The sequence below is a fragment of the Pollicipes pollicipes genome, unplaced genomic scaffold, assembly GCF_011947565.3.
Source record: "Pollicipes pollicipes isolate AB1234 unplaced genomic scaffold, Ppol_2.1 Scaffold_3087;HRSCAF=3621_pilon_pilon_pilon, whole genome shotgun sequence".
Classification (NCBI taxonomy): domain Eukaryota; kingdom Metazoa; phylum Arthropoda; class Thecostraca; order Pollicipedomorpha; family Pollicipedidae; genus Pollicipes; species Pollicipes pollicipes.
This window is the reverse complement of record NW_023596225.1, coordinates 17,137,124-17,159,867: the sequence shown is the minus strand read 5'-3', so window position 1 is coordinate 17,159,867 and position 22,744 is coordinate 17,137,124. Positions and strand designations below refer to the sequence as shown.

The window sequence follows — 22,744 nt, the reverse complement described above, 5'->3', positions numbered from 1 at the left end:
GTTGGGGACTTCTGGTCAGTGCCGCCAGTCGTCAACCCAGCCGCGTCCTTTCCGTCCGCTTTCGTCCCAACTCGCTGTGGTCGGCCTGTCGTCGGCCCGGCCCGCTGTTTCGCGTCCCGTGCGGACGCTCCCCGGTGTTACCCCCGTCACGTGCTGACCAGACACTCCGCCTTCCGTCCAGCGCCGACCCAGCCGGCGTCATCGCTTTCAGCGCTTCCGGCGCCCCTTGTTTCCGTCCGGTTCCGGCGGTCGTGCCGTCTGCCGGCCTTGGTGGCGGCGGTCCTGCCGGCACCGCAGCCGGTGCGACTCGTCCGTCTTTTTCGCGCCGTAATTGGCGCGCGAGGTGACGGGTAATCGAGGCGGCAGACGGTCGCGCCGGCCTGATCAGTCGACTAATTTCCGGCTAATGATGTCCCCCTAATCGCCGGTCGGCCGGACTCGTCCGGGGGAGCGCGTCGGCGCGAGGAGGCGCGCCACTGTGGTCTGGAGTCGATGTGCGTCCCGCTTGTAGACTATGCGTAAAAAGGGCGGTGAGGAACTGCTGGAAATGGAACAGAAGTAAGAAAAAACGGCTGACGAGTGCAAAAACGCCGTTGAACAAATGGAGCCACAATGGGATGTTTTGTCGCTTTTCTTTCTTTTTTTCTTTGCTTAACGGACAGCATCGTCGTGGAAGCTCCATCACAGCACTTAGAGACGCATTCAAGGCCGGATGTTTTTCGTCGCACCACCTGCCTTGTAAAATGTCATCTCGCGCCAAGCGGAGGCTGAGCGTATACCTGCGCTTGTTATAAGATGGCGCTGGCTTCACCGTTGTGATCGGCACCGGCGAGGAGGCGTCCACAGAGCATGGGCTCGGCTCAGCAGCGCAGAGCAGCCGGGGGCGCTGGGAACGCGTCGTCCAGCGATGCGCCGTGTCCGGATGCCGTCCGGCCCGTGCGTCATGCGCTGGTCGTCCTCCGCCCCGCTGACGCCCCCGCCGGTCCGCAGTTATCTCGGAGGTGGGCATCCTGATCGGCAACTTGGACGAGATCACGCCGATCATCACCATGTTCTTCCTCATGTGCTACGGCTTCGTGAACCTGGCGTGCGCGCTGCAGACGCTGCTGCGCACGCCCAGCTGGCGACCGCGCTTCAAGTACTACCACTGGTGAGCGGGCTGAGATGCCTCGGGCGACGGGGTCCCCGGCTCCGTGCGTGAGTTACGATCTCGGAGATGCGTGGTGCGAGGGACGGCTCACGTGTTATTTGTTTCGACGGCGCGCGCGGACGTGGTGGGGCAGATGTGGCGCCGACAGTCGGGCCGTGTCAAACTTGTCTGGAGCGCGTTTGAAGCCGGCATCGCCTGGCGACAACAGGGTTATCGATCCGTAACGAGGTCAGGTGGATTACGAGTGGGTGGCGACCTGGTCTCGGTTGAACGGTTATCAAATTTGTAACTTGAGCCGCCTCACCCGGCCACCTCGCTCCGTGAAGGGTGATAGCTGCGCGAACATTGATCGCAGGCTCACACCGTTTTTAGCAACATGGAGTGTGGCTCTAAAATTGTCGCGGTACAAAGTCCGGGGCATTTTCTGTCACAACTTGTTTGTATTACTGTATTGCATAATTTCAGCCGCAGCGACGCAGCATTTAACGTTCGGTGCAGTTGCGTCACATTTGATGTGCACAGACATGGTCCGTGACTGATACAAGTGGATAGTACACGTGTCTCTTCAACCTGTTTTAGCCCTCTCGATTATACAATGCCAGAGCAGATCAGCTGCTAGCAATCAGCAGCCGCGTGGCAGCACCTCGGGTGTGATGCGTGAAGTGGACAATACATGATCCACACACCCATCATTTGCATGTCGTCCGCCCCCTTCCGTCCCATTCTTGCCCTCTGTTTGGTTCTCATTTCGTGCGTGACTCACACGTCCGGAGGTATCCTGCCATATGGTCTCGACGTCATATGTCATATGGTCTACATTTGTAACGTTGCACCTGGACTCACCATTATGCCTCCGTGTCTCGTTACTCTTCCACCATGCTTCTTAATATACAAAAAAATTGTGTTGAAATACACCTGCGGACAGTCCTGTCATGGAGCGATTGCAGATTTGCCGACATACAACATTTGTATGAACTTTGATAACTGGAAGGTCGTTGTTCAGCTTAACTACCCGGTTTCTATAAAAGTGTCCAACTTTCATTATTATAACTTCAATGCGTGCTGTCTCCACATTCATCAAACCTTTTGTCTTCTGAGCGTTTATTTCTAGGTTATCATGCAACCTTCGTTCCCATGCCGCCAGGATTTCGTTTTTCAGGCCTTGGTATTGCAGGAAACGCGTATCCAAGACGGATAATCTGCTGTAATCTGGACTAGAGTGAACATTGTACCGTTTTGCCTTCTAGTATTGTCATTCAATATGCTCCCTACCTTGTCAAGCGGTTACGTATCCAAGAGAACCCGCCCATTTTTCAAGATTTCTCAAATTACTCTCGCCTAATTCTCTTGAATGTTCACCTCATTACGCTGCAGTATTTGAGGTGACACTTTCTCACGCCATTGACTGGATAGAAATGGTGCGTTTAAATTTTGATATGGTTTATTCGTAGAAACATGGTGCAATTAAAGCATTGGTGAAAACTTTGCTGCCATCAATTTTTAATGAACACGTTCTCCAATTCGCCCACTCTTGCTCGCAGTAATTGCGCCAGCGTTAGCCAAGCAGTTTTGCGTCCTTCTTATCCAAGCTTATGGCAAACTCGTGTGAATAATATCCACATCAGGTGCATTTACGCCAACGTCTTCAAGGCTCCCACGTAGCGTGTCTACCTTGGAGGGCTGGAATACTCCAGCGCATTGATGTGGGCTCCGACGTAGCGTTTCTTTAGCAACCTTTGGAGGGCTGGAATACTCCAGCGCACTGATGTGGCGGCTACAGCCTCCTCTCTGTGGGGCATTTCTGATGGCACCGATCTGACCTGAATTCCCATTAGCCAACGCAGGATCGATGCCATTCCCAGGCTCGAATAGCGTAAGATATATATATATATATATATATATATATATATATATATATATATATATATATATATATATATATATATATATATATATAGGCTTTCGGAGGCCGTATGATGGCGGTCACAGACGCTTTAGTTACCCGTGAGCACTGCACTAGTCCAAACGACCACCTCCAATTCAACTGTGGTGCACGATGCGAGTAAGCGACCACTAATAACGGCTCAGTAAGTGACGAAATGACCTGCTTCTGCCCATGCGTTGTGCTGGTTACACCCGATCGCTTCTCGTCAGCCATGTAGTGGGGAAAAGTTTATGTTAAATGTTTTGTTTGAATAGTATGATATTCTCCTGCTACGGGTAGCGCTTAGGTAATGTGTTGTTTTCTTCCTTCGTCTGAGACCGAACCACAACATAGAGCTGGCTTAGTGCTGCGGCGGTCAACGGCCCGAAATGCATCAGAGAGCATGGCAGCCGTCTGGTTTGGAAGCCGCGTCTGGCATTGTAGATTCCCGGGGCAATGTTCAGCCACAGGCTCTTAAAATACGACAGCCCGGTGCGTCTGGCGCCATCGATTCTCCAAACGCTGCAGCCCGCTAAATCCCGCGGTGAGGAGAGCATCTGTTAGTCGAAGCCGCCGAAGCCGTTCGAGCGATGGACGCTGCACGGCGTCCGTGAAAACAGGCCGTCATTTGACATGTCCGTGGCTCAGGGCCGCTCGGCACTGACGAGAGTGACGCGGACCGTCATCGCATGCCGTTATAACATAGCTTCACATGAACTATGAGATTAGGACTGTCGTTTCTTATGAAAGCCGCACATGAACTAAGAGATCAGGATTGTTGTTTCTTATGAACTTAAATATATATATTATATATATATATATATATATATATATATATATATATATATATATATATATAGGCAGGTCCGTGTTGGTCCCAGACAGACCCAACGGCGGGCGTCATCCTGTCTTCCCGCCGCGATGCCGACCGGCCGGGTCTGCCCGTGCGCCTGCGCGCGAGCGGGCCCTGACGCTACCGCCTCTGTCTGCAGGATGCTGTCCTTCCTGGGCCTCTCGCTGTGCATCACCGTCATGTTCATGACCAGCTGGTACTACGCGCTGGTCGCCATGGTGATCGCTTTCGTCATATACAAGTACATCGAATTCCGCGGGTAAGTGTGCGGATTTCGCGCGGGCACTCGGCGTTCGCATGCCGACCGGGCTGTCGCGATGCGTGTGGAGCCGGGGCGCGTCCCCGGCGCCAGCAGCCACGCTGACTGCTGAGGCAACCGCTGGCGTTGGCGTCAAGACCGCTGCCGTCCGTGTTGGCGGGTCGGAGTAGACGTCACCGGCGGCGAGGCTTTCCCGGAGCCGGCTCCGGTCTCGGCGTCAGCGGCCGCAGGGCAGCCGCGGTGTTGTCAGCCGCCGCCCCCGTCCGCCGCTGGAGATGGCGGCGAGCGCGCGCCGGCGCCGGCCGATGTCCGCTGGCCGTGGCAGCTGAATGGCGGCTCCAGTCTCCATGCTGCCCCTGATCAGACCATTGCGGTCTCAGAGTCCGCCGCAGGAGTCCGCTGTCGGCCGCCGGTCTCCTGTGCGAGTCTGTTGTCGGCCGCCTGGTCCGCTGTCGGAGTCCGCTGTCGGCCTCCCGGCCCGCTGTGGAAGTCCGCTGTCGGCCGCCCGGTCTCCTGTGCGAGTCCGTTGTCGGCCGCTCGGTCTCCCGTGCGAGTCCGCTGTCGGCCGCCTGGTCCGCTGCCGGAGTCCGTTGTCGGCCGCCCGGTCTCCTGTGCGAGTCCGTTTTCGGTCGCCCGGTCCGCTGTGGAAGTCCGCTGTCGGCCGCCCGGTCTCCTGTGCGAGTCCATTGTCGGCCGTCCGGTCTCCTGTGCGAGTCCGTTGTCGGCCGCCCGGTCTCCTGTGCGAGTCCGTTGTCGGCCGCCCGGTCTCCTGTGCGAGTCCGCTGTCGGCCGCCTGGTCCGCTGCCGGAGTCCGTTGTCGGCCGCGCCCGCCAGGCTGCGCGATCGGCTCGTCTCAGCGCGGCTCGATCGGGCGGAACGGCCGGCGGCGCGGCGACGAGCGGCGCTAATGAGACGAGACACCATCACGGCGACGATCCCGGCGCGGCAGAGCCGAGGCGCCCCTGTTGCCGCCGCCTGGACGCTGCTAACTGCAGATTGGAGGGAGACCGGGGGCGGACTCGACTCCGCTGGGCGGAGGGGCGCTGGCCCCCCAGAGCGGGGGGCGCAGCGGCAGGGGAGGGCGGCCTGGCGGGCGACGGTGGCATCCGTCGCTCTCGGGGCCGGCCAGGCGCGGGCGCCTGCGTCCCGCCACGTGGCAGCCGCAGCGGTGGCAGATCAACTGATTGCTTCATTTTCGTGCCGGGCTCATTTAAGCGCACCATTGGATCACGCCGCTGTAATCGGTTTGTTCCCGCCGGCCGGGGCTAATTGAATGTTTGCGCGGCCGTGCTGGCTGCGGGCGGCCGAGACGCGGCCGGGCCTGGGAAAACAGGCGCGCTCGCGCCGCCTCCCCAGGGACCGAGCTCATTGGCCGTCCGGGCACGCTCGGGCCTCGCCCGGCGAGCCGCCCGCTATCGCTTGTTGTGTTCGGGTTGAGTGTGGGACATCAGGGGTGGGCGCTGCTGTGGCTTTATGACGCGGCGGGAGGAGCGGAGCTCGTAGCTGACTGTCCCGAGGGGAGGGGTTGTGCTGCGGTTTGAGGAGGCTGGGCTGTCGTTTGTTTCGCAGAGTGCGCGCTGTTGACAGCGTGTGGTCCTGTCGCGCTGCAGCGGGCTCCGCTCTGTCACCCACGGCGCGGCGTGGTGGGTGAGAGCCGCGGCGCCTGGCGGCAGGAACAGTTGCGTGCGTCGATAAACAGTCGAACAGCTGACCATTAGCCGGTGTCTTTGTTTGCCGTGGGTCGGCGCCGCGCCGGGCGGTCCTCGTTAACCACCTGGTCCGTCCATTACAGGGCGGAGAAAGAGTGGGGGGACGGCATCCGCGGTCTGGCGCTGTCCGCCGCGCGCTTCTCCCTGCTGCGGCTGGAGGAGGGGCCGCCGCACACCAAAAACTGGCGCCCCCAGCTGCTGCTGTTCGCCAAACTCGACTCCGAGCTGAACATCAAGTACCCGAAGCTCATCACGTTCGCCTCTCAGCTGAAGGCTGGCAAAGGTGAGCCGCTGGCGGCCGGGGCCCGCTCGTCCTCGCCAGTCGGACCAGCTTCCCAACCGGCCGTGATACCGCGCGTTCTCGGCAGTGCTGCCGGTCCGGTGTGAGCCGGTTGGGTGTTGCGTCGCCGCCGCGCGGCTGTGGGGTCAGGGTCGGCGCTGCGCCTCCCTCCCGGCCGCCTCGCCGCTGGCGGCGGCGCGCGCCCGCCGACGCCCTAGGTGGCAGCGGGCGGCCGGCAGTCAGGTGGGAGACGACTCTCGGCCGCGGCGCCGATCAATAAGCCGGCCTGGCCGCCGTCGCCGCCGCCGCCGCCGCCGCCGCCGCTGCCCGGCATAGACGTGACGTCCGGACAGCCTCCAGCGCCGCCCGCGGCGGGACGGGGGTGGGGGGGTGCCCGGCAGCGGCGAGCGTTCCCCAGGTCTGTCAGCCGAGACCCGGTGCTGAATGTTTCACTGATCGGCGCGGGGCGCGTCGGCTCAGTGGAGCGGACGGAGACGGGCGGTGCGGTCGTGCGGGAGGATGCCGGAACCAGCTGGCCGCCTGTCGCGCCGCACCGAGCGCCTCGCCGGCGCCGATGTACCGGCTGTCGAGCCGAGGCGCTCCGGTCACCGAGCCGCCGCGCGCACTCCTGGCACGGTCGGCTGGCCGCCAGTCGTCCCGTGCTGCCTCGTCTGACCATCGCGACACCACCCCGCTCTCCCCGCCGGTGTGGCTGCGCTGCGGATTTCTCCTCAGGACCGAGCGGACAGCATTCCTCGGGGTTCAGCCTGTCGGGTACCCGCTATTAGGAGCTATTGGTAATTTTCCCGAACTTCAGTAAATCTGAGCGCCGTGATTTCCGGCGGAGCTGTTAAGCTTGACCAGTCCAGTGTTCCGCCGCTGCCGCCGCTGCCGCCACGTCTGGGCAGGTTCTGGTCCCCGCGCTGCCCGGTCTACTGTGTCAGCCGACGACCAAATTGAGTTCCGGGCATCGCGTGGGATTGACAAGGCGTCGCGCGGAGACACGTGACGCCCGCGCTCTCTGCTGGGCTGTCCGCGCTACGCTGGACACCAGACACGTCACGTGACGCCACACACGTCATGTGACACTCGCGCTCCGTCGGGCTGTCCGCGTCACGCTGGGTAGTCCGCATGGTGGCCGTCATGGGGTGCGGCTCAGCACGCCAGTGGTCGGAGCAAGTCCTCTTCGGCGACTGGCCACGGCTCACCCCCGCCCGGTGACGACTGGTCACGGCTGACCCCCGGCCGGTGACGACTGGTCACGGCTGACCCCCGCCCGGTGACGACTGGCCACGGCTCACCCCCGCCCGGTGACGACCGGTCACGGCTGACCCCCGCCCGGTGACGACTGGCCACGGCTCACCCCCGCCCGGTGACGACCGGCCACGGCTCACCCCCGCCCGGTGACGACTGGTCACGGCTGACCCCCGCCCGGTGACGACCGGCCACGGCTCACCCCCGCCCGGTGACGACTGGTCACGGCTGACCCCCGGCCGGTGACGACTGGTCACGGCTGACCCCCGCCCGGTGACGACCGGCCACGGCTGACCCCCGCCCGGTGACGATTGGTCACGGCTCACCTCCGCCCGGTGACGACTGGCCACGGCTGACCCCCGCCCGGTGACGACTGGCCACGGCTGACCCCCGCCCGGTGACGACTGGTCACGGCTGACCCCCGGCCGGTGACGACTGGTCACGGCTGACCCCCGCCCGGTGACGACTGGCCACGGCTGACCCCCGGCCGGTGACGACTGGCCACAGCTCACCTCCGCCCGGTGACGACTGGTCACGGCTCACCCCCCGCCCGGTGACGACTGGTAACGGCTGACCCCCGGCCGGTGACGACTGGCCACAGCTCACCTCCGCCCGGTGACGACTGGTCACGGCTGACCCCCGGCCGGTGACGACTGGCCACAGCTCACCCCCGCCCGGTGACGACTGGTCACGGCTGACCCCCGCCCGGTGACGACTGGTCACGGCTGACCCCCGCCCGGTGACGACTGGCCACGGCTGACCCCCGGCCGGTGACGACTGGCCACAGCTCACCTCCGCCCGGTGACGACTGGCCACGGCTGACCCCCGCCCGGTGACGACTGGCCACGGCTGACCCCCGGCCGGTGACGACTGGCCACAGCTCACCTCCGCCCGGTGACGACTGGTCACGGCTCACCCCCGCCCGGTGACGACTGGTCACGGCTGACCCCCGGCCGGTGACGACTGGCCACAGCTCACCTCCGCCCGGTGACGACTGGTCACGGCTGACCCCCGCCCGGTGACGACTGGTCACGGCTGACCCCCGCCTGGTGACGACTGGCCACGGCTGACCCCCGGCCGGTGACGACTGGCCACAGCTCACCTCCGCCCGGTGACGACTGGCCACGGCTGACCCCCGCCCGGTGACGACTGGCCACGGCTGACCCCCGGCCGGTGACGACTGGCCACAGCTCACCTCCGCCCGGTGACGACTGGCCACGGCTGACCCCCGCCCGGTGACGACTGGTCACGGCTGACCCCCGGCCGGTGACGACTGGTCACGGCTGACCCCCGCCCGGTGACGACCGGCCACGGCTGACCCCCGCCCGGTGACGATTGGTCACGGCTCACCTCCGCCCGGTGACGACTGGCCACGGCTGACCCCCGCCCGGTGACGACTGGCCACGGCTGACCCCCGCCCGGTGACGACTGGTCACGGCTGACCCCCGGCCGGTGACGACTGGTCACGGCTGACCCCCGCCCGGTGACGACTGGCCACGGCTGACCCCCGGCCGGTGACGACTGGCCACAGCTCACCTCCGCCCGGTGACGACTGGTCACGGCTCACCCCCGCCCGGTGACGACTGGTCACGGCTGACCCCCGGCCGGTGACGACTGGCCACAGCTCACCTCCGCCCGGTGACGACTGGTCACGGCTGACCCCCGGCCGGTGACGGACTGGCCACAGCTCACCCCCGCCCGGTGACGACTGGTCACGGCTGACCCCCGCCCGGTGACGACTGGTCACGGCTGACCCCCGCCCGGTGACGACTGGCCACGGCTGACCCCCGGCCGGTGACGACTGGCCACAGCTCACCTCCGCCCGGTGACGACTGGCCACGGCTGACCCCCGCCCGGTGACGACTGGCCACGGCTGACCCCCGGCCGGTGACGACTGGCCACAGCTCACCTCCGCCCGGTGACGACTGGTCACGGCTCACCCCCGCCCGGTGACGACTGGTCACGGCTGACCCCGGCCGGTGACGACTGGCCACAGCTCACCCTCCGCCCGGTGACGACTGGTCACGGCTGACCCCCGCCCGGTGACGACTGGTCACGGCTGACCCCCGCCCGGTGACGACTGGCCACGGCTGACCCCCGGCCGGTGACGACTGGCCACAGCTCACCTCCGCCCGGTGACGACTGGCCACGGCTGACCCCCGCCCGGTGACGACTGGCCACGGCTGACCCCCGGCCGGTGACGACTGGCCACAGCTCACCTCCGCCCGGTGACGACTGGCCACGGCTGACCCCCGCCCGGTGACGACTGGTCACGGCTGACCCCCGGCCGGTGACGACTGGTCACGGCTGACCCCCGCCCGGTGACGACCGGCCACGGCTGACCCCCGCCCGGTGACGATTGGTCACGGCTCACCTCCGCCCGGTGACGACTGGCCACGGCTGACCCCCGCCCGGTGACGACTGGCCACGGCTGACCCCCGCCCGGTGACGACTGGTCACGGCTGACCCCCGGCCGGTGACGACTGGTCACGGCTGACCCCCGCCCGGTGACGACTGGCCACGGCTGACCCCCGGCCGGTGACGACTGGCCACAGCTCACCTCCGCCCGGTGACGACTGGTCACGGCTCACCCCCGCCCGGTGACGACTGGTCACGGCTGACCCCCGGCCGGTGACGACTGGCCACAGCTCACCTCCGCCCGGTGACGACTGGTCACGGCTGACCCCCGGCCGGTGACGACTGGCCACAGCTCACCCCCGCCCGGTGACGACTGGTCACGGCTGACCCCCGCCCGGTGACGACTGGTCACGGCTGACCCCCGCCCGGTGACGACTGGCCACGGCTCACCCCCGGCCGGTGACGACTGGCCACAGCTCACCTCCGCCCGGTGACGACTGGCCACGGCTGACCCCCGCCCGGTGACGACTGGCCACGGCTGACCCCCGGCCGGTGACGACTGGCCACAGCTCACCCTCCGCCCGGTGACGACTGGTCACGGCTCACCCCCGCCCGGTGACGACTGGTCACGGCTGACCCCCGGCCGGTGACGACTGGCCACAGCTCACCTCCGCCCGGTGACGACTGGTCACGGCTGACCCCCGCCCGGTGACGACTGGTCACGGCTGACCCCCGCCCGGTGACGACTGGCCACGGCTGACCCCCGGCCGGTGACGACTGGCCACAGCTCACCTCCGCCCGGTGACGACTGGCCACGGCTGACCCCCGCCCGGTGACGACTGGCCACGGCTGACCCCCGGCCGGTGACGACTGGCCACAGCTCACCTCCGCCCGGTGACGACTGGTCACGGCTGACCCCCGCCCGGTGACGACTGGTCACGGCTGACCCCCGCCCGGTGACGACTGGCCACAGCTCACCTCCGCCCGGTGACGACTGGTCACGGCTCACCCCCGCCCGGTGACGACTGGCCACGGCTGACCCCCGCCCGGTGACGACTGGTCACGGCTGACCCCCGCCCGGTGACGACTGGTCACGGCTCACCCCCGGCCGGTGACGACTGGCCACGGCTCACCCCCGGCCGGTGACGACTGGCCACGGCTCACCTCCACCCGGTGACGACTGGCCACGGCTGACCCCCGCCCGGTGACGACTGGTCACGGCTGACCCCCGCCCGGTGACGACTGGTCACGGCTGACCCCCGCCCCGGTGACGACTGGTCACGGCTCACCTCCACCCGGTGACGACTGGCCACGGCTCACCCCCGGCCGGTGACGACTGGTCACGGCTGACCCCCGCCCGGTGACGACTGGTCACGGCTGACCCCCGCCCGGTGACGACTGGCCACGGCTGACCCCCGCCCGGTGACGACTGGTCACGGCTGACCCCCGCCCGGTGACGACTGGTCACGGCTGACCCCCGCCCGGTGACGACTGGCCACGGCTCACCTCCACCCGGTGACGACTGGCCACGGCTGACCCCCGCCCGGTGACGACTGGTCACGGCTGACCCCCGCCCGGTGACGACTGGTCACGGCTGACCCCGCCCGGTGACGACTGGCCACGGCTGACCCCCGCCCGGTGACGACTGGCCACGGCTGACCCCCGCCCGGTGACGACTGGCCACGGCTCACCCCCGGCCGGTGACGACTGGCCACGGCTGACCCCCGGCCGGTGACGACTGGTCATGGCTCACCCCCGGCCGGTGACGACTGGTCATGGCTCACCCCCGGCCGGTGACGACTGGTCATGGCTCGGCCAGTCGTCGCCGGGCGTGACGACTGCTTGCCGACCCGGCCCCACCCGTGCCCCGCGCCTTCCAGGTCTGACGATGCTGGTAACAGTGCTGGAGGGTGACTTCAGCAAGACGTACGGCGAAGCGCAGGCGGCGCGCCTCAGCATACGGAAGGAGCTGGACCACGAGAAGGTCAAGGCCTTCGTCGACGTGCTGGCCGCCCAGAACGTCATCGAGGCCATCAATCACTTGTGAGGACGGGGGTGGACTGGCGTACTCCCCCACCCCCCCCCCCCCTCCGCCTGCACCTCCGCCTCCGCTTGCGCCTCTGACTCCGCCTCAACCTTAACCTTAACCTCCGTCTCCGTCTCCGCTTCCGCCTCTGACTCCACCTTCTTCATCTCCTTCATCGTGGCCTCAGCCTACACCTATATCTCCACCCCTCCCATCTCCTCCCCCTCAGCCCTATCTCAACAGCAACAGATGGTGGCAGATGTTGTGCTACGGCATGGGAGCAGTCGCCGGGGTTCTGACGTGCCGTGCCAAGCTGTCAGGATGAGTGATGTGTTGTAAAGTCTTGCGATCTGTTAAACCTCTGAATGTTAGCCCTTTCCGCGCTGCGTTATTCGCACTCACTTTATTCGTGCATTATTCATGCTCTACGCATTGCGAGAATCTTATAAAGACACGACATTGATAAGCCCGAACCGCAGGCGGCCAGTGCAGGGGGTATATCACCACACGCGGGCGTTCGTGCTCACCAGCAGAAAAACGCCAATCACCCATGCTGATCCATGGGTGATTGGCGTTTGATGGCGCAACTCATGGCCACCCATGAGTTGCGCTGCGTCACAATAAGCTGCCATTGATCTGTGTCGGTGGGTTGCGTGCAGCGTGCCTGTGCTGGCCGCTGGAGGCCGCGTGCTCACCCCGGTGCCTGTGTGCGCGCGCAGTATGCAGACGGCGGGCATGGGCGGCCTGCGACCCAACACGGCGGTGCTGGGCTGGCCTTACGGCTGGCGCCACCAGACGGACGCCAAGGCGCACCGCGTGTTCCTCGAGTCCGTGCGCAACACCAGCGCCAACAAGATGGCGCTGCTCGTGCCCAAGGGCATCAACTTCTTCCCGGCCAACAACGAAAAGGTGCGAGCGGCGGCGCACTTGCCCTGGGAAGTTTGTTTGCTGTGAGTGTTTGTGTTGTACGGCCGGGAGTTCGAGTGCCGCCGGGGGCGGGCGGGCCGGGGTGCTGAGCTGGCGCAGAGCGCTCTCCAGCGCGGGCTCGCTGGCGCGGTGAAAGGTCACGCGGGCTCGCCGCCCCTCAGTTCACAGCCCGTGGCTATGAACTGCGGCGAGAGGGCTGGGGTTTGCGCCGTTTGTCCTTTCACATGTGTCGCGATCAGCTTTGCTATTCGCGGGCGCGGAGCGGGGCAGGTTTTTCGTGTGCTCATTATCATCCAGCTTGCGGCGAGACTCGAGGACCTCAGGACCCCTCGCGCCTCTGCCGGTGAAATGTTCAGTGCTCGTGGTTGTTACGTGCGGCGAGTTCTCATCAGATCGCACCGGCGCACTCTGAGACGGTGATTACTCGCGTCGTCGTGACGCGTTCCACGTGGCGGTGACCCGTCCCGTGGTGCTGCCGGAGCTAGCGGCTCCCATCTGCGTGCTCCGGCGGGTGGGGACGTAGCCATGGGCAATCCACGATGGTCCCCAAGTATGTTTTTAACGCAGGTCATGCCCTGGCGCTCACCCGCCTGCTTAGGTTATGAAATTGCCGGGATGCTTTTCGATTCATGGTCGTTGGTTTTGCTGGTAGCGTTTGGAGTTGAACTCAGAATTTTCGACCATGAGGCCAGTGCCTGATACCACCCAATCACGTACGGCAGTGCGGAACTGTAGCGGCGCCCGGGGCCGTACTTGTTAATGCAGTTTAATAACTCAATTGGATTATCAGCTTTGCGTAGGAAATGGATGTGCCACGTCATATTGTTAGTCATTTCGGGAAGCGGAAGGCTGGACGGGCACCGGCACTGTTTTGGTCTAGTTTGGTTTTGTTTGGAGCCCTTCGGCCCATTAGTGACCATTCAGGGCGACTGGGGGGAGAAGGGTGGAAGTGGTGAGGCAAGACTAAGTGCATCTGGGTTCCTCCGCCGATACGCAGCCCGCACAGGCACCGCTCTTCTGGGTATGTGCTCCTCGCTCGGACGCCCTCCCCCCCCCCCCCCTCCGCCAAGGGCGCTAGCCCACCTACGGCTGGTGCACGCAGCTCCGTGCCGTGGCTGGTCCGGCCCCGTCCGTCCGACGCCGGCACCACAGCCGTCTCTGCGGCCGGTCGGAGCCGGTTCAGTGCGGCGCCGGCCGTTGGTGTGTGAGGCGGCGGCCGCTGACGGACGGCGCCCGCTGATGTGTATGGCGGCGGACGCGGCGGTGCCCGCCGCTGACGGGCGGCGGGCTGTCAGATCGCCAGGTTCGACGTCAGAGTGACGGCCGCAGTCGGCGCGCCAGGCACCGGCCGCCTTCCGTCGGCCCGGGACGGCCGCTTCTCGAGCGAGGCGCTGGTGTGGCGGTCGCGGCCGGCCGCGGCCTTCGCACTTTCGTAACCTTCGCTTGCACCACGGGCATGTCTCAAGTCGTGCTTCATCCGTCCATTGCCCTGCCCTTCCGCAGGTGGTTGGCAACATCGACATCTGGTGGATCGTACACGACGGTGGCCTCCTGATGCTGCTGCCCTTCCTGCTGAAGCAGTCGCGCACCTGGAAGGGCTGCAAGATGCGTATCTTCACCGTAGCGCAGATGGAGGACAACAGCATACAAATCAAGAAGGATCTGAAGACGTTCCTCTATCACCTCCGAATAGAGGCAGAAGTGGACGTCGTAGAAATGGTGAGCACATGGTGTCTTGGTATTTATATTGCGGCAGGCGTTTGTATCCTTCGTGTTGCGTAAGCCGCCGCGATTCACTGCATGGTATATTGTCCACGCAACACTTCAAGCGAGCCTGACAATAGTGTCTCTCTCCAAGTATCAAGGCGCTTACAACGTTTTCTAGAGGCCTGTCACTCCCAGGAGTCCCTGGGTCCGCTAGAGCACACCGGCCACCGCGTGGTCCGTAAGCGCACATTGACTCTGGCCAACTCAACTCAACAGCGCAGGAACTACAACATGGACCTAGGTTCCCGGAGGCAAGCCTCGACCAAAACACGGCCTGCGCTCAACACCGCACAGCTAAACACGAAACGCACAGCCAGATCCTGCGCCTTGAGTGCGGCCTGTGTCAGCTGTAGCTGAGCCGTCCTCCGGCGCCTGCCGTGTCATATTCGCTGCCGTCGACGGCGGCAGCGTTGCCTGGCGTGTGGCGGCCGGAGCGGCGCCGTGCTGCCGCGCGTCTGCCGGCCGCGCCGCCGACCGACCGCGCCTGCCGTGTCGTGTTCGCCGCCGTCGACGGCGGCAGCGTTGCCTGGCGTGTGGCGGCCGGAGCGGCGCCGTGCTGCCGTGTGTCAGCCGGCCGCGTCCGACCGACCGCGCCCGTCACTGACCGCGTGTCTGTTCTCTGCCCCACCCGCAGGGCGTGAGTATGGCGGGGGCCGCCAGGTCAGGTGAACGGAGCGCGTGCTGCATGCCCGGTGCCCGTGCGGTAGCTTGCCGGTGTCGTAGTGGACGTGTCGCCGCCCGCCCCGACCCCTGGCGTTCGCTGTTGGCCGCTGTCGGCGGATGAACGCTCCGGTTGGGGCTGTGCATGGCATTCGGCGGGTCGCGGGGACCAGGCTAGCCGTTCGCATGGCGTCGGGCGTCGGTCGAGCGGAGCAGCAAAACGTCATGGCATGCCGTCATTTTGGTAGAACGTACTGAATCGGAATAGAAAAGTCCCGAGCCTGGCCGACCTGTCGCCGCCTGCGCGGCGGTGTTTGGCGGCCCGCGAGCCGCCGCCGGCAGCTTAGGCTGACCCCAGGCTAGGACCGGCCGGCCGGGCGGGCGGCGGCTCTGCGCGGCTCTCCGGCCGAGAGGCGGCGTCCCGCTCGCAGCACGGTTGTTGTCGTTCGGGTCCTGCTTGTCCGCTCGCCGGTAGCTGAAGGCGATGCCGAGGCGTGTGGTGAAGTGGTGCCGGCTGAGGCTCGCCAGGCGCCATCATTATTGTCGTGCTGTCCGGGCGGCGTATGAAAAGCTCAGAACACTGCCTGTCTTCCAGGTGTTTTCCGCGCCCGGATTTCAATGAGATCAGCGGGATATTCTGGGTACTTCGCGCACGTGATGTTGTGCGTGTCTGGCCTGCATTGTTACATGCTTTTCCCCTCACAGTTATATTATTCACCATCATTCGTGGTAGGCAAAAAGTGGTTGTCATAGTCATTTGATGCAGGTGTCAAAGAGGTTACGACAGAATATCATTCAATGGCTGCGGGAGCCCCTCACCATGGCAGTGACTCTGGCTCCGGGGCTGTTTGGTCCGCGTGCCAGACCGGCCCGTCCGACCTGAGCGCGCCCTGTGCGCTCTTTGTCCGCTGGGGCTCCTGTCGGCTGGGACCGCGTCGAGGTGCTGCACTCGGCAGCCGCACATAGCCCCGCCTCCCTGCCTCGACGCCCCAGGACGCTGTCGGGGTGCTGAGTCCACTATCTTTACCTCTCCACCCTTGTTGCTGGCCATCATGTCCGTCATGTGATGCCTGACCCCAACCTGCGCCCCGCCGCCTCTTCGCTTTGGTCGTGACCTGACCTGACCTGACCTGATGTGACCCGTCGGCTGGACGTCTGTTGCAGCACGACAGCGACATCTCGGCCTACACGTACGAGCGCACGCTCATGATGGAGCAGCGCAACCAGATGCTGCAGGAGATGCGGCTCAGCAGGAAGGAGCGGAACTCGGTGGTGAGTGACGCGCCCCTGGGCGTCGCCGCCGCCTCGCGGGGCACGATTCGAGGTCACGCATCGCGGTGTGGGTCGGCACGGTCCGCTCGTCTCTTCCTGGGGCTGCACCGTGTCACGTAGGGCAGATATTGGTCGGGACGGGGTGGGGACGCGTCGCCTGTCGAAGGGGATTTATGTTTCAGGCGGTGTAGCGGAAAGCAATGATCCCTGGCAGCGAGGCATGAAAAGATGAGAGCAAATGCTGGTGAGGTGACTCGGGCCAAGCGCGAAAGCGGGGTGCGCTGCTATTGCGACAGCTTTCAAATGGTCAACACACATTTCAGTAGTCTAACACACTCACACATAAATTATACATTTGCTGCACCGCCGCATCACGCTTTCGGTACTGGGAAGTCACTAACGTTTTCGTCCACACTGGCCTGTTCCTTGAGTGCTACCACCGGATTAGTGCAGGGTCCTTGACCATTAGCTGTAGGTAGCAGAGGGCTTGTGCCATCGCCCACCCAGCCCGGTAGTGCGTTTGGATAGATACTTTGTCGTGCTGTAGCGTCGGCGTGCGAGCTGTGGTGAGCTCGTGGTCGTTCCCGCGTCCTGTCTAACCTATGCGCCGCCGCCCTCGTAAGGTGGAAGCCATCATGGGCGCCGACATGGACCAGATTCGGCGCCCCTCGATCAGCACTGTTCAGGACGTAGGTGATGGTGTGCGCAGCGCCGGCAGAGCCATCCACCGGCGGCGAAATGAACTATTACGCTCAAAGAGTTCCGCAGTGTGCCGCTGCGCTATTGTCTCCTTTGCCCATAAAACGCATTGCCGTAAATCGGCACGAGCTGTGCAGGCGACCGCCTGGCTCTCGGTGTCAGCTGTGCCGCTGAAGTGGCCGCGGTGGGTGGCGTGTGCCCCCTGCCCGGTGACGATGGCTCTGCGGGCGGGCGGGCCGGAGCGGGCCCAGCGGCGGCCGCCCGCTCCGCGCCCGGTGACCGCCGGCCCCGTAGTTGACTGCTGCCAGCCAGACTGTACATAGACCCACGGCTCGGCGCGCGCCGCGCACCGGCGGGCGTAGTGCGACCCTGTACTGCAGGCCGGCCACCACCCTCGCGTAGAGGCGCTAGCGCCCCGGCCGAGCTTGACCTTCCAGCTGTGCCCGGCCCCGCTCGTCCACAGGCGGCCGCGCTGCGCTGCCCTCGGCGCCCACTGTTTCATCACCGCGCAGTCGTTCAGTGTTCTCTCCTCTCTCTGTTCGTAGCGGGGCTTTAAGTTCGATGAGAGGCCGGCCCTGGCCCAGGTATTTCCGCGCCGGCTCCGCCGGCGGGCGGCTTGTCGGTGTTTTGTCTGGAATAACTAGCTAACTGTTGTGGCTCGGATTGACTAGTGTTAGTTACTGTGCAGGATGCCTTTCCACTCGCGACTGGACTGGACCTAGACCTTCCGTGGATATGTACTCATTCTAAACTGGATCGGATGACATCCTGCGCTGATCTAACTGCTCGCTGTCTGCCTGATTTGATGTTTGCCTCGTGGGCATCTATCCGCGCTAAACTGGCTCTAACGTCAGTCTGCTGCAGCTACCTGTCCGCTTTAGACCAGCCTTGCCATGGGATATATCCGACCTATCCCAGATATCACCGAGACCCACTAAGGATACCCACCGTGGGCATAAATGGACGTAGCGCCAGTCGCTGCCGCTATTTTTTCGCTGGATCTTGAGCTGATGTAGGTGCCCGGGGGCCTATGTCTTGGCCAGACTGGGTGGGACATCGGTGCCCGGCAGCCTACTATTGGCAGTATGCTGGCTGTTTTGTTGGCGGCCGTCGTCAGGCGTCTGGGCCGGGCTGGTCGCGGTGGCTGCGGTCGGCGCCCACCGTCCCCGCCCCTGGCCGCCGTGGCCCGGCCGGTCTCAGACCGAGCGGGGCTGCGGCGCTCGCGCCGGTGTCCCCCGCGTGACGTCACAGGGTCACGCCCGAGCTGGCGCAGTGGCGATCCGCCGCCTGCCGTCTGGCGCTGGCCGAGCCGGCCCCAGCCTCGCCCCCCACCCCCCCCCCCCCCCCCCGCCTCGCACCGCCCACCGGCCCGGCCGGCCGTGCTGTCGTGCCGGCCCGGTGGCTCCGCCAAGCTGGTGCGACACCGCCCTGGCCGCTGCATGCCTTCACCGCGCTGCCGTGACCTGGTAACGTTCACTGGGCACGTCTGCCGGCGGCCCTGATATGCCTTGCTCGTGCTGTGGCGCTGTGTTTCAGTGTTTTCTGTCCAGGCACCGCCGCCACCGAACTTGTGGTGGACGCTGCATGGCCGGGGAAGTGGAGCCGTCCTTACACTCTCAGTGATCAATCAATCGAACTTTGCGGAAGGATTGTGGTTGATAGGCGAGGTGAAGTGCAAAACGGCTAGAGGGTGAATCATCGGGATAGCATAGCACTTGCCTCTGGATGTCGCATGATTTTTTGGTTCTCTCTCTCTCTATCTCTCTCTCTCTCTCTCTCTCTCTCTCTCTCTCTCTCTCTCTCTCTCTCTCTCTCTCTGCTCTCTCTCTCTCTCTCTCTCTCTCTCTCTCTCTCTCTCTCTCTCTCTCTCTCTCTCTCTCTCTCTCTCTCTCTCTCTCTCTCTCTCTCTCTCTCTCTCTCTCTCTCTCTCTCTCTCTCTCTCTCTCTCTCTCTCTCTTCTCCTCTCTCTCCTCTCTCTCTCTCTCTCTCTCTCTCTCTCTCTCTCTCCTCTCTCTCTCTCTCTCTCTCTCGCTCTCTCTCCCACTTTCCTCTCCCACTGCCGCTTCCTCTTCCTCTACCTCTCCCTCTCCCTCCCCTTCTTTCTCCTCCCTCCCCCACTCCACCGATTTTGTCCATTCACAACTATTTAATTGTCGATAATTTGCTCTCTGCCTCACGCACTTTTTTTTACTCCAAAGGTCTTGCCTGCTCACCCTCTTCTGGCTCCCCTCCCCTCTTCTGTTTTTGTCAATCACGCGCACGCTCACGCCAGCTGGGCTCTGAGTCTTCACCGTCCGATCGTGTGCACCGCCTCGCTCGCTCTTCACGGGCCGCATGTGGCCGTCCCCAGGTGCAGGACATCGTCGACAAGAGCTTCAAGAACGACTCACCGGTGCGCTCGTCCAAGGTGCACTTCCTGGAGCGCGTGCTGCCGGAGGAGGCGGCCGCCGAGCCGCCCGGCATCTCGGTGAGAGCTCGCCGCGTGCGCGCCGCCAGCTAACGCGCCACGCCGTGCCGCGCCGGCAGGCTAGCCTGCGCGCGGCGCTGAGCGGCGGCCGGCGGCGCACCGTGCAGCCCAACAGTCCGGCGCCGCTGCCGCCGCGGCTGCCGCCGCTGACGCCGCAGCCGCCGCAGCCGCCGCTGACTCCGTTGACGCCGCAGCTGCCGCCGCTGACTCCGCAGCCGCCGCCGCGGCCGGTGACGCCGCCGCCGCCGCCGATGCCGCCGCTGACGGCCGGCGACAGGATCGCGGAGGAGGCGGATCAGCTGGACATTGACGCGCTGGCAGTCGAGGCAGGCTCACAGTCCGAACCGGACGGCCCGTGTGCCGCGTGCTCCACCGCTCGCCCGCCCGCCCGCTCGCTCGCTGTCTGTGCTCGTGTGCGAGCGTGTGCCTCTGGCTGCCCTGGGCACGGGCAGGCGGGTGTCGTGCCAAGTCCCGTTCGTCCGTCCACTTCCGAGTCGGTCTTCCAGTGGCAAGTCCGCCCATGTCCATGTCGTTTCACCGTCCCACCTCCAGGGCGCTGTACTCGCGCTCGACAGTCCTTTCATTCGCCTCTCTCTCGGCCCCTTCCGTCAATGGTTACTTCTTATTTCGAGATGTATTCACGTTTTGAGTATTCAGTCCATGCAGATGTCCTTGTCTGTCCGGCAAGCCGCCCACACGACCTTTTAGTAACCCGACGAACACAACAAAGCTCCGAGTGTGCCTCGTCCGTCTGAAAAGCCATTCCCGCGCACGCTTCGCCCGGCTGGCCGGCGCCGCCGTCCGAGCCCGCCCGCTCCCAGCGCCGTCCACACCGCGCGGCTGTCCGCTCACCGCGCCGCCGTCGCCGCGCTTCTGCCTCCCTGCGACGTACGTGGCGCAGCTGCCACGGCCACCGCGCTGTACGGCGGCCCGCAGCATCGCACGCCGTCTCCGCCCCACCCGTTCACGTGCCGCCGCGCGCCTGCCGTCACGGTTCGGAGCGCTTCCAAGGGAGGGTCTGTGCCGGGAGGAGGGGTTGCATCGGGTGCAGTGTTTAGTCCCTCGTGTGCTTAGGGTCACGGGAGGGCTGGAGGTGGCTGGGATTGGCGCCGTTTGTCCTTTCACATGTGTCGCGATCAGCTTTGCTATCCGCGGGCGCCGACCGGGGCAGGTTGTCCGTGTGCTCATTATCATCCAGCTTGTGGCGAGACTCGAAGAGCTCAGGGCCCCTCGCGCCTCGAGAGCTCTCGGAATATTTTCCGCCGTGATTACGGCGAACCTGTGCTGGGCGGGTGAGCCGCAGGGGACTGGCCTGGCTTCCGCTCGCGCTCCGTGTTCGTCTGTGCCGCGCCGGGCGAGACTCGGGCCTGCCGTGACGCTTAGGGTCAGTTTCAGTCGTTCTCGATTGCACGCTACAACCATCATGACCAGCCGGCCGATGTCCGACACGTAAGCCGCTCGCGCCGTTTCGTTGGCACGCTGTGCCGGCCAGCGCGGCCGGCCACCGCGCTCGGGCACCCCGCACCCGGGCCGGGTGCGGGCCGCACCCACTGGCTGGCCGGCCTGCGGACGCACCGCGCACGTGGCGTGGACTGGTCAGCGCGGCCGGTCGGGTCGGCGGTCCGACCGGCCGGCCCCGGCCGAGCGGCACCGTCTGACGCAGCCCGCCGGCGGTCGGGCGCACCGAGGGGCTGCCCTGCACCGGCGCCGCGCACGTTATGCACCGTGTGATGGTGTGACGAGCCGTGTGTGCCGCGACCGTGGCCAGACTCCATCTCTTGACGTCATCGTGGTTACAGATGTCTTATTTGAAATATCGTTGTCATGCGTCCGTTTGATAGTTGGCATTGAGGCGCTGCCGTGCGCTCATCAACAGTAAGCGCGATGGGAAGGTGCGAGCAGCGGCTGTTGCGGCGTGGCCGCCTCAGCAGCGGCTCGTCCAGTCTTGACCTAACTTGGCTTCGGACGGGCCACTGTCGGACGCTGACGGTGTGGTGACCCACGCTCGCCTGACCTGACCGGTCGACGCCCCAGGTCGACCTCGCTGAGGACCTGGTGCCGTCGCGCTCTCCGTCGCCACAGCGCAAGGACGAGAAGGACGCCGCCAAGGAGGCGGGCAAGGACGGCTTCAAGAAGCTGCTCGACATAAAGCCGTGAGTCTGCGAACCGCCGGGCTCTGTGGACCACTGCCACCAGCCCCTGGCATGCTATGGCTATCCTGGTGTTCGTATGATTCGCATGGGTGTGAATATCTTTGCGACGTTCTCGTATCCGTCCGCCGGGTCCTGTCCTCACAGCGTGCGGGCGGGGTTGCCCAGGCACGAGAGGACCGTCTCCCCCTGCTCTCATGTCCATCCGCGCGGCCCCACCCTCAGCGTGCGGGCGGGGTTGCCCAGGCACGAGAGGACCGTCTCCCCCTGTTCTCACACCCGTCCGCGCGGCCCCACCCTCAGCGTGCGGGCGGGGTTACCCAGGCACGAGAGGACTGTCTCCCCGCGCCGCCGCGGCTCTGGTGACAGCGTCTCCCTCTGGTTTCAGGGACAAGGCGAACGTGCGTCGGATGCACACCGCTGTCAAGCTGAACGAGGTGATCGTGAGCAAGTCACACGACGCCCAGCTGGTTATTGTCAATCTGCCCGGACCGCCAAAGATACAGAGCTCCAAGAACGACTCCAACTGTATCCTTTTGTCGCGCCGAGGGCTGGGATTTTCCAGGACCGAACCGGGTTTGGTTGGTGTCCTGCGGATGGCTCTGGGCGGTATGGTTTCCGCAGTAGGTGGTTGGTAAGTTAGTGGGGTTGGTGGAGATGGTTCATGAGGTGGCCACTTGTCCACGATTTGACTTTGTGATCATTGCTTGCAGGAGATGTCGACCAGGCGTGGAACATGAAAGCTATGATGATGTTTGAGGGTTTATGAGTGCATCAGCTACTGAATCCATTCCGCGCGCTGGGAATATGAAAGCTGAAGTAACGCACGCTTTTGATAGTGAACGCTCAAGCGTGGCATCCACGGCTAGGACCAGTTGCCGTTCGTCCGTCGTGTGAACTCGACCCAGCATTTGAATGGCATTGCCACTCCAGTGGCGTCTGGCCCGGCAAGCTCCACTGCTACGCGAGCGTGCCGTGCTATGCTGTCC

At 64.6% G+C, this 22,744-nt stretch overlaps 1 protein-coding gene across 9 annotated transcripts in view; it reads left to right on the top strand.

Annotated features, from left to right (window-relative positions):
* The window catches only part of kcc (solute carrier family 12 member kcc), a 95,064-nt gene that overhangs the window by 71,991 nt on the left and 329 nt on the right, over nucleotides 1-22,744 (top strand). For 4 of the 9 annotated variants that reach the window (XM_037213393.1, XM_037213388.1, XM_037213385.1 and 1 more), the window contains 12 exons: nucleotides 991-1,150; nucleotides 4,067-4,186; nucleotides 5,979-6,178; nucleotides 11,668-11,830; nucleotides 12,533-12,722; nucleotides 14,244-14,459; nucleotides 15,142-15,144; nucleotides 16,332-16,439; nucleotides 17,063-17,128; nucleotides 19,489-19,605; nucleotides 21,640-21,758; nucleotides 22,144-22,283. In XM_037213393.1, the coding sequence (XP_037069288.1) occupies nucleotides 991-1,150; nucleotides 4,067-4,186; nucleotides 5,979-6,178; nucleotides 11,668-11,830; nucleotides 12,533-12,722; nucleotides 14,244-14,459; nucleotides 15,142-15,144; nucleotides 16,332-16,439; nucleotides 17,063-17,128; nucleotides 19,489-19,605; nucleotides 21,640-21,758; nucleotides 22,144-22,283 (1,602 nt within the window). Of the gene's footprint in view, nucleotides 1-990; nucleotides 1,151-4,066; nucleotides 4,187-5,978; nucleotides 6,179-11,667; nucleotides 11,831-12,532; nucleotides 12,723-14,243; nucleotides 14,460-15,141; nucleotides 15,145-16,331; nucleotides 16,440-17,062; nucleotides 17,129-17,683; nucleotides 17,723-19,488; nucleotides 19,606-21,639; nucleotides 21,759-22,143; nucleotides 22,284-22,744 lie in introns of all 9 variants that reach the window. The other 5 variants (XM_037213389.1, XM_037213390.1, XM_037213387.1 and 2 more) reach the window with 5 other exon arrangements.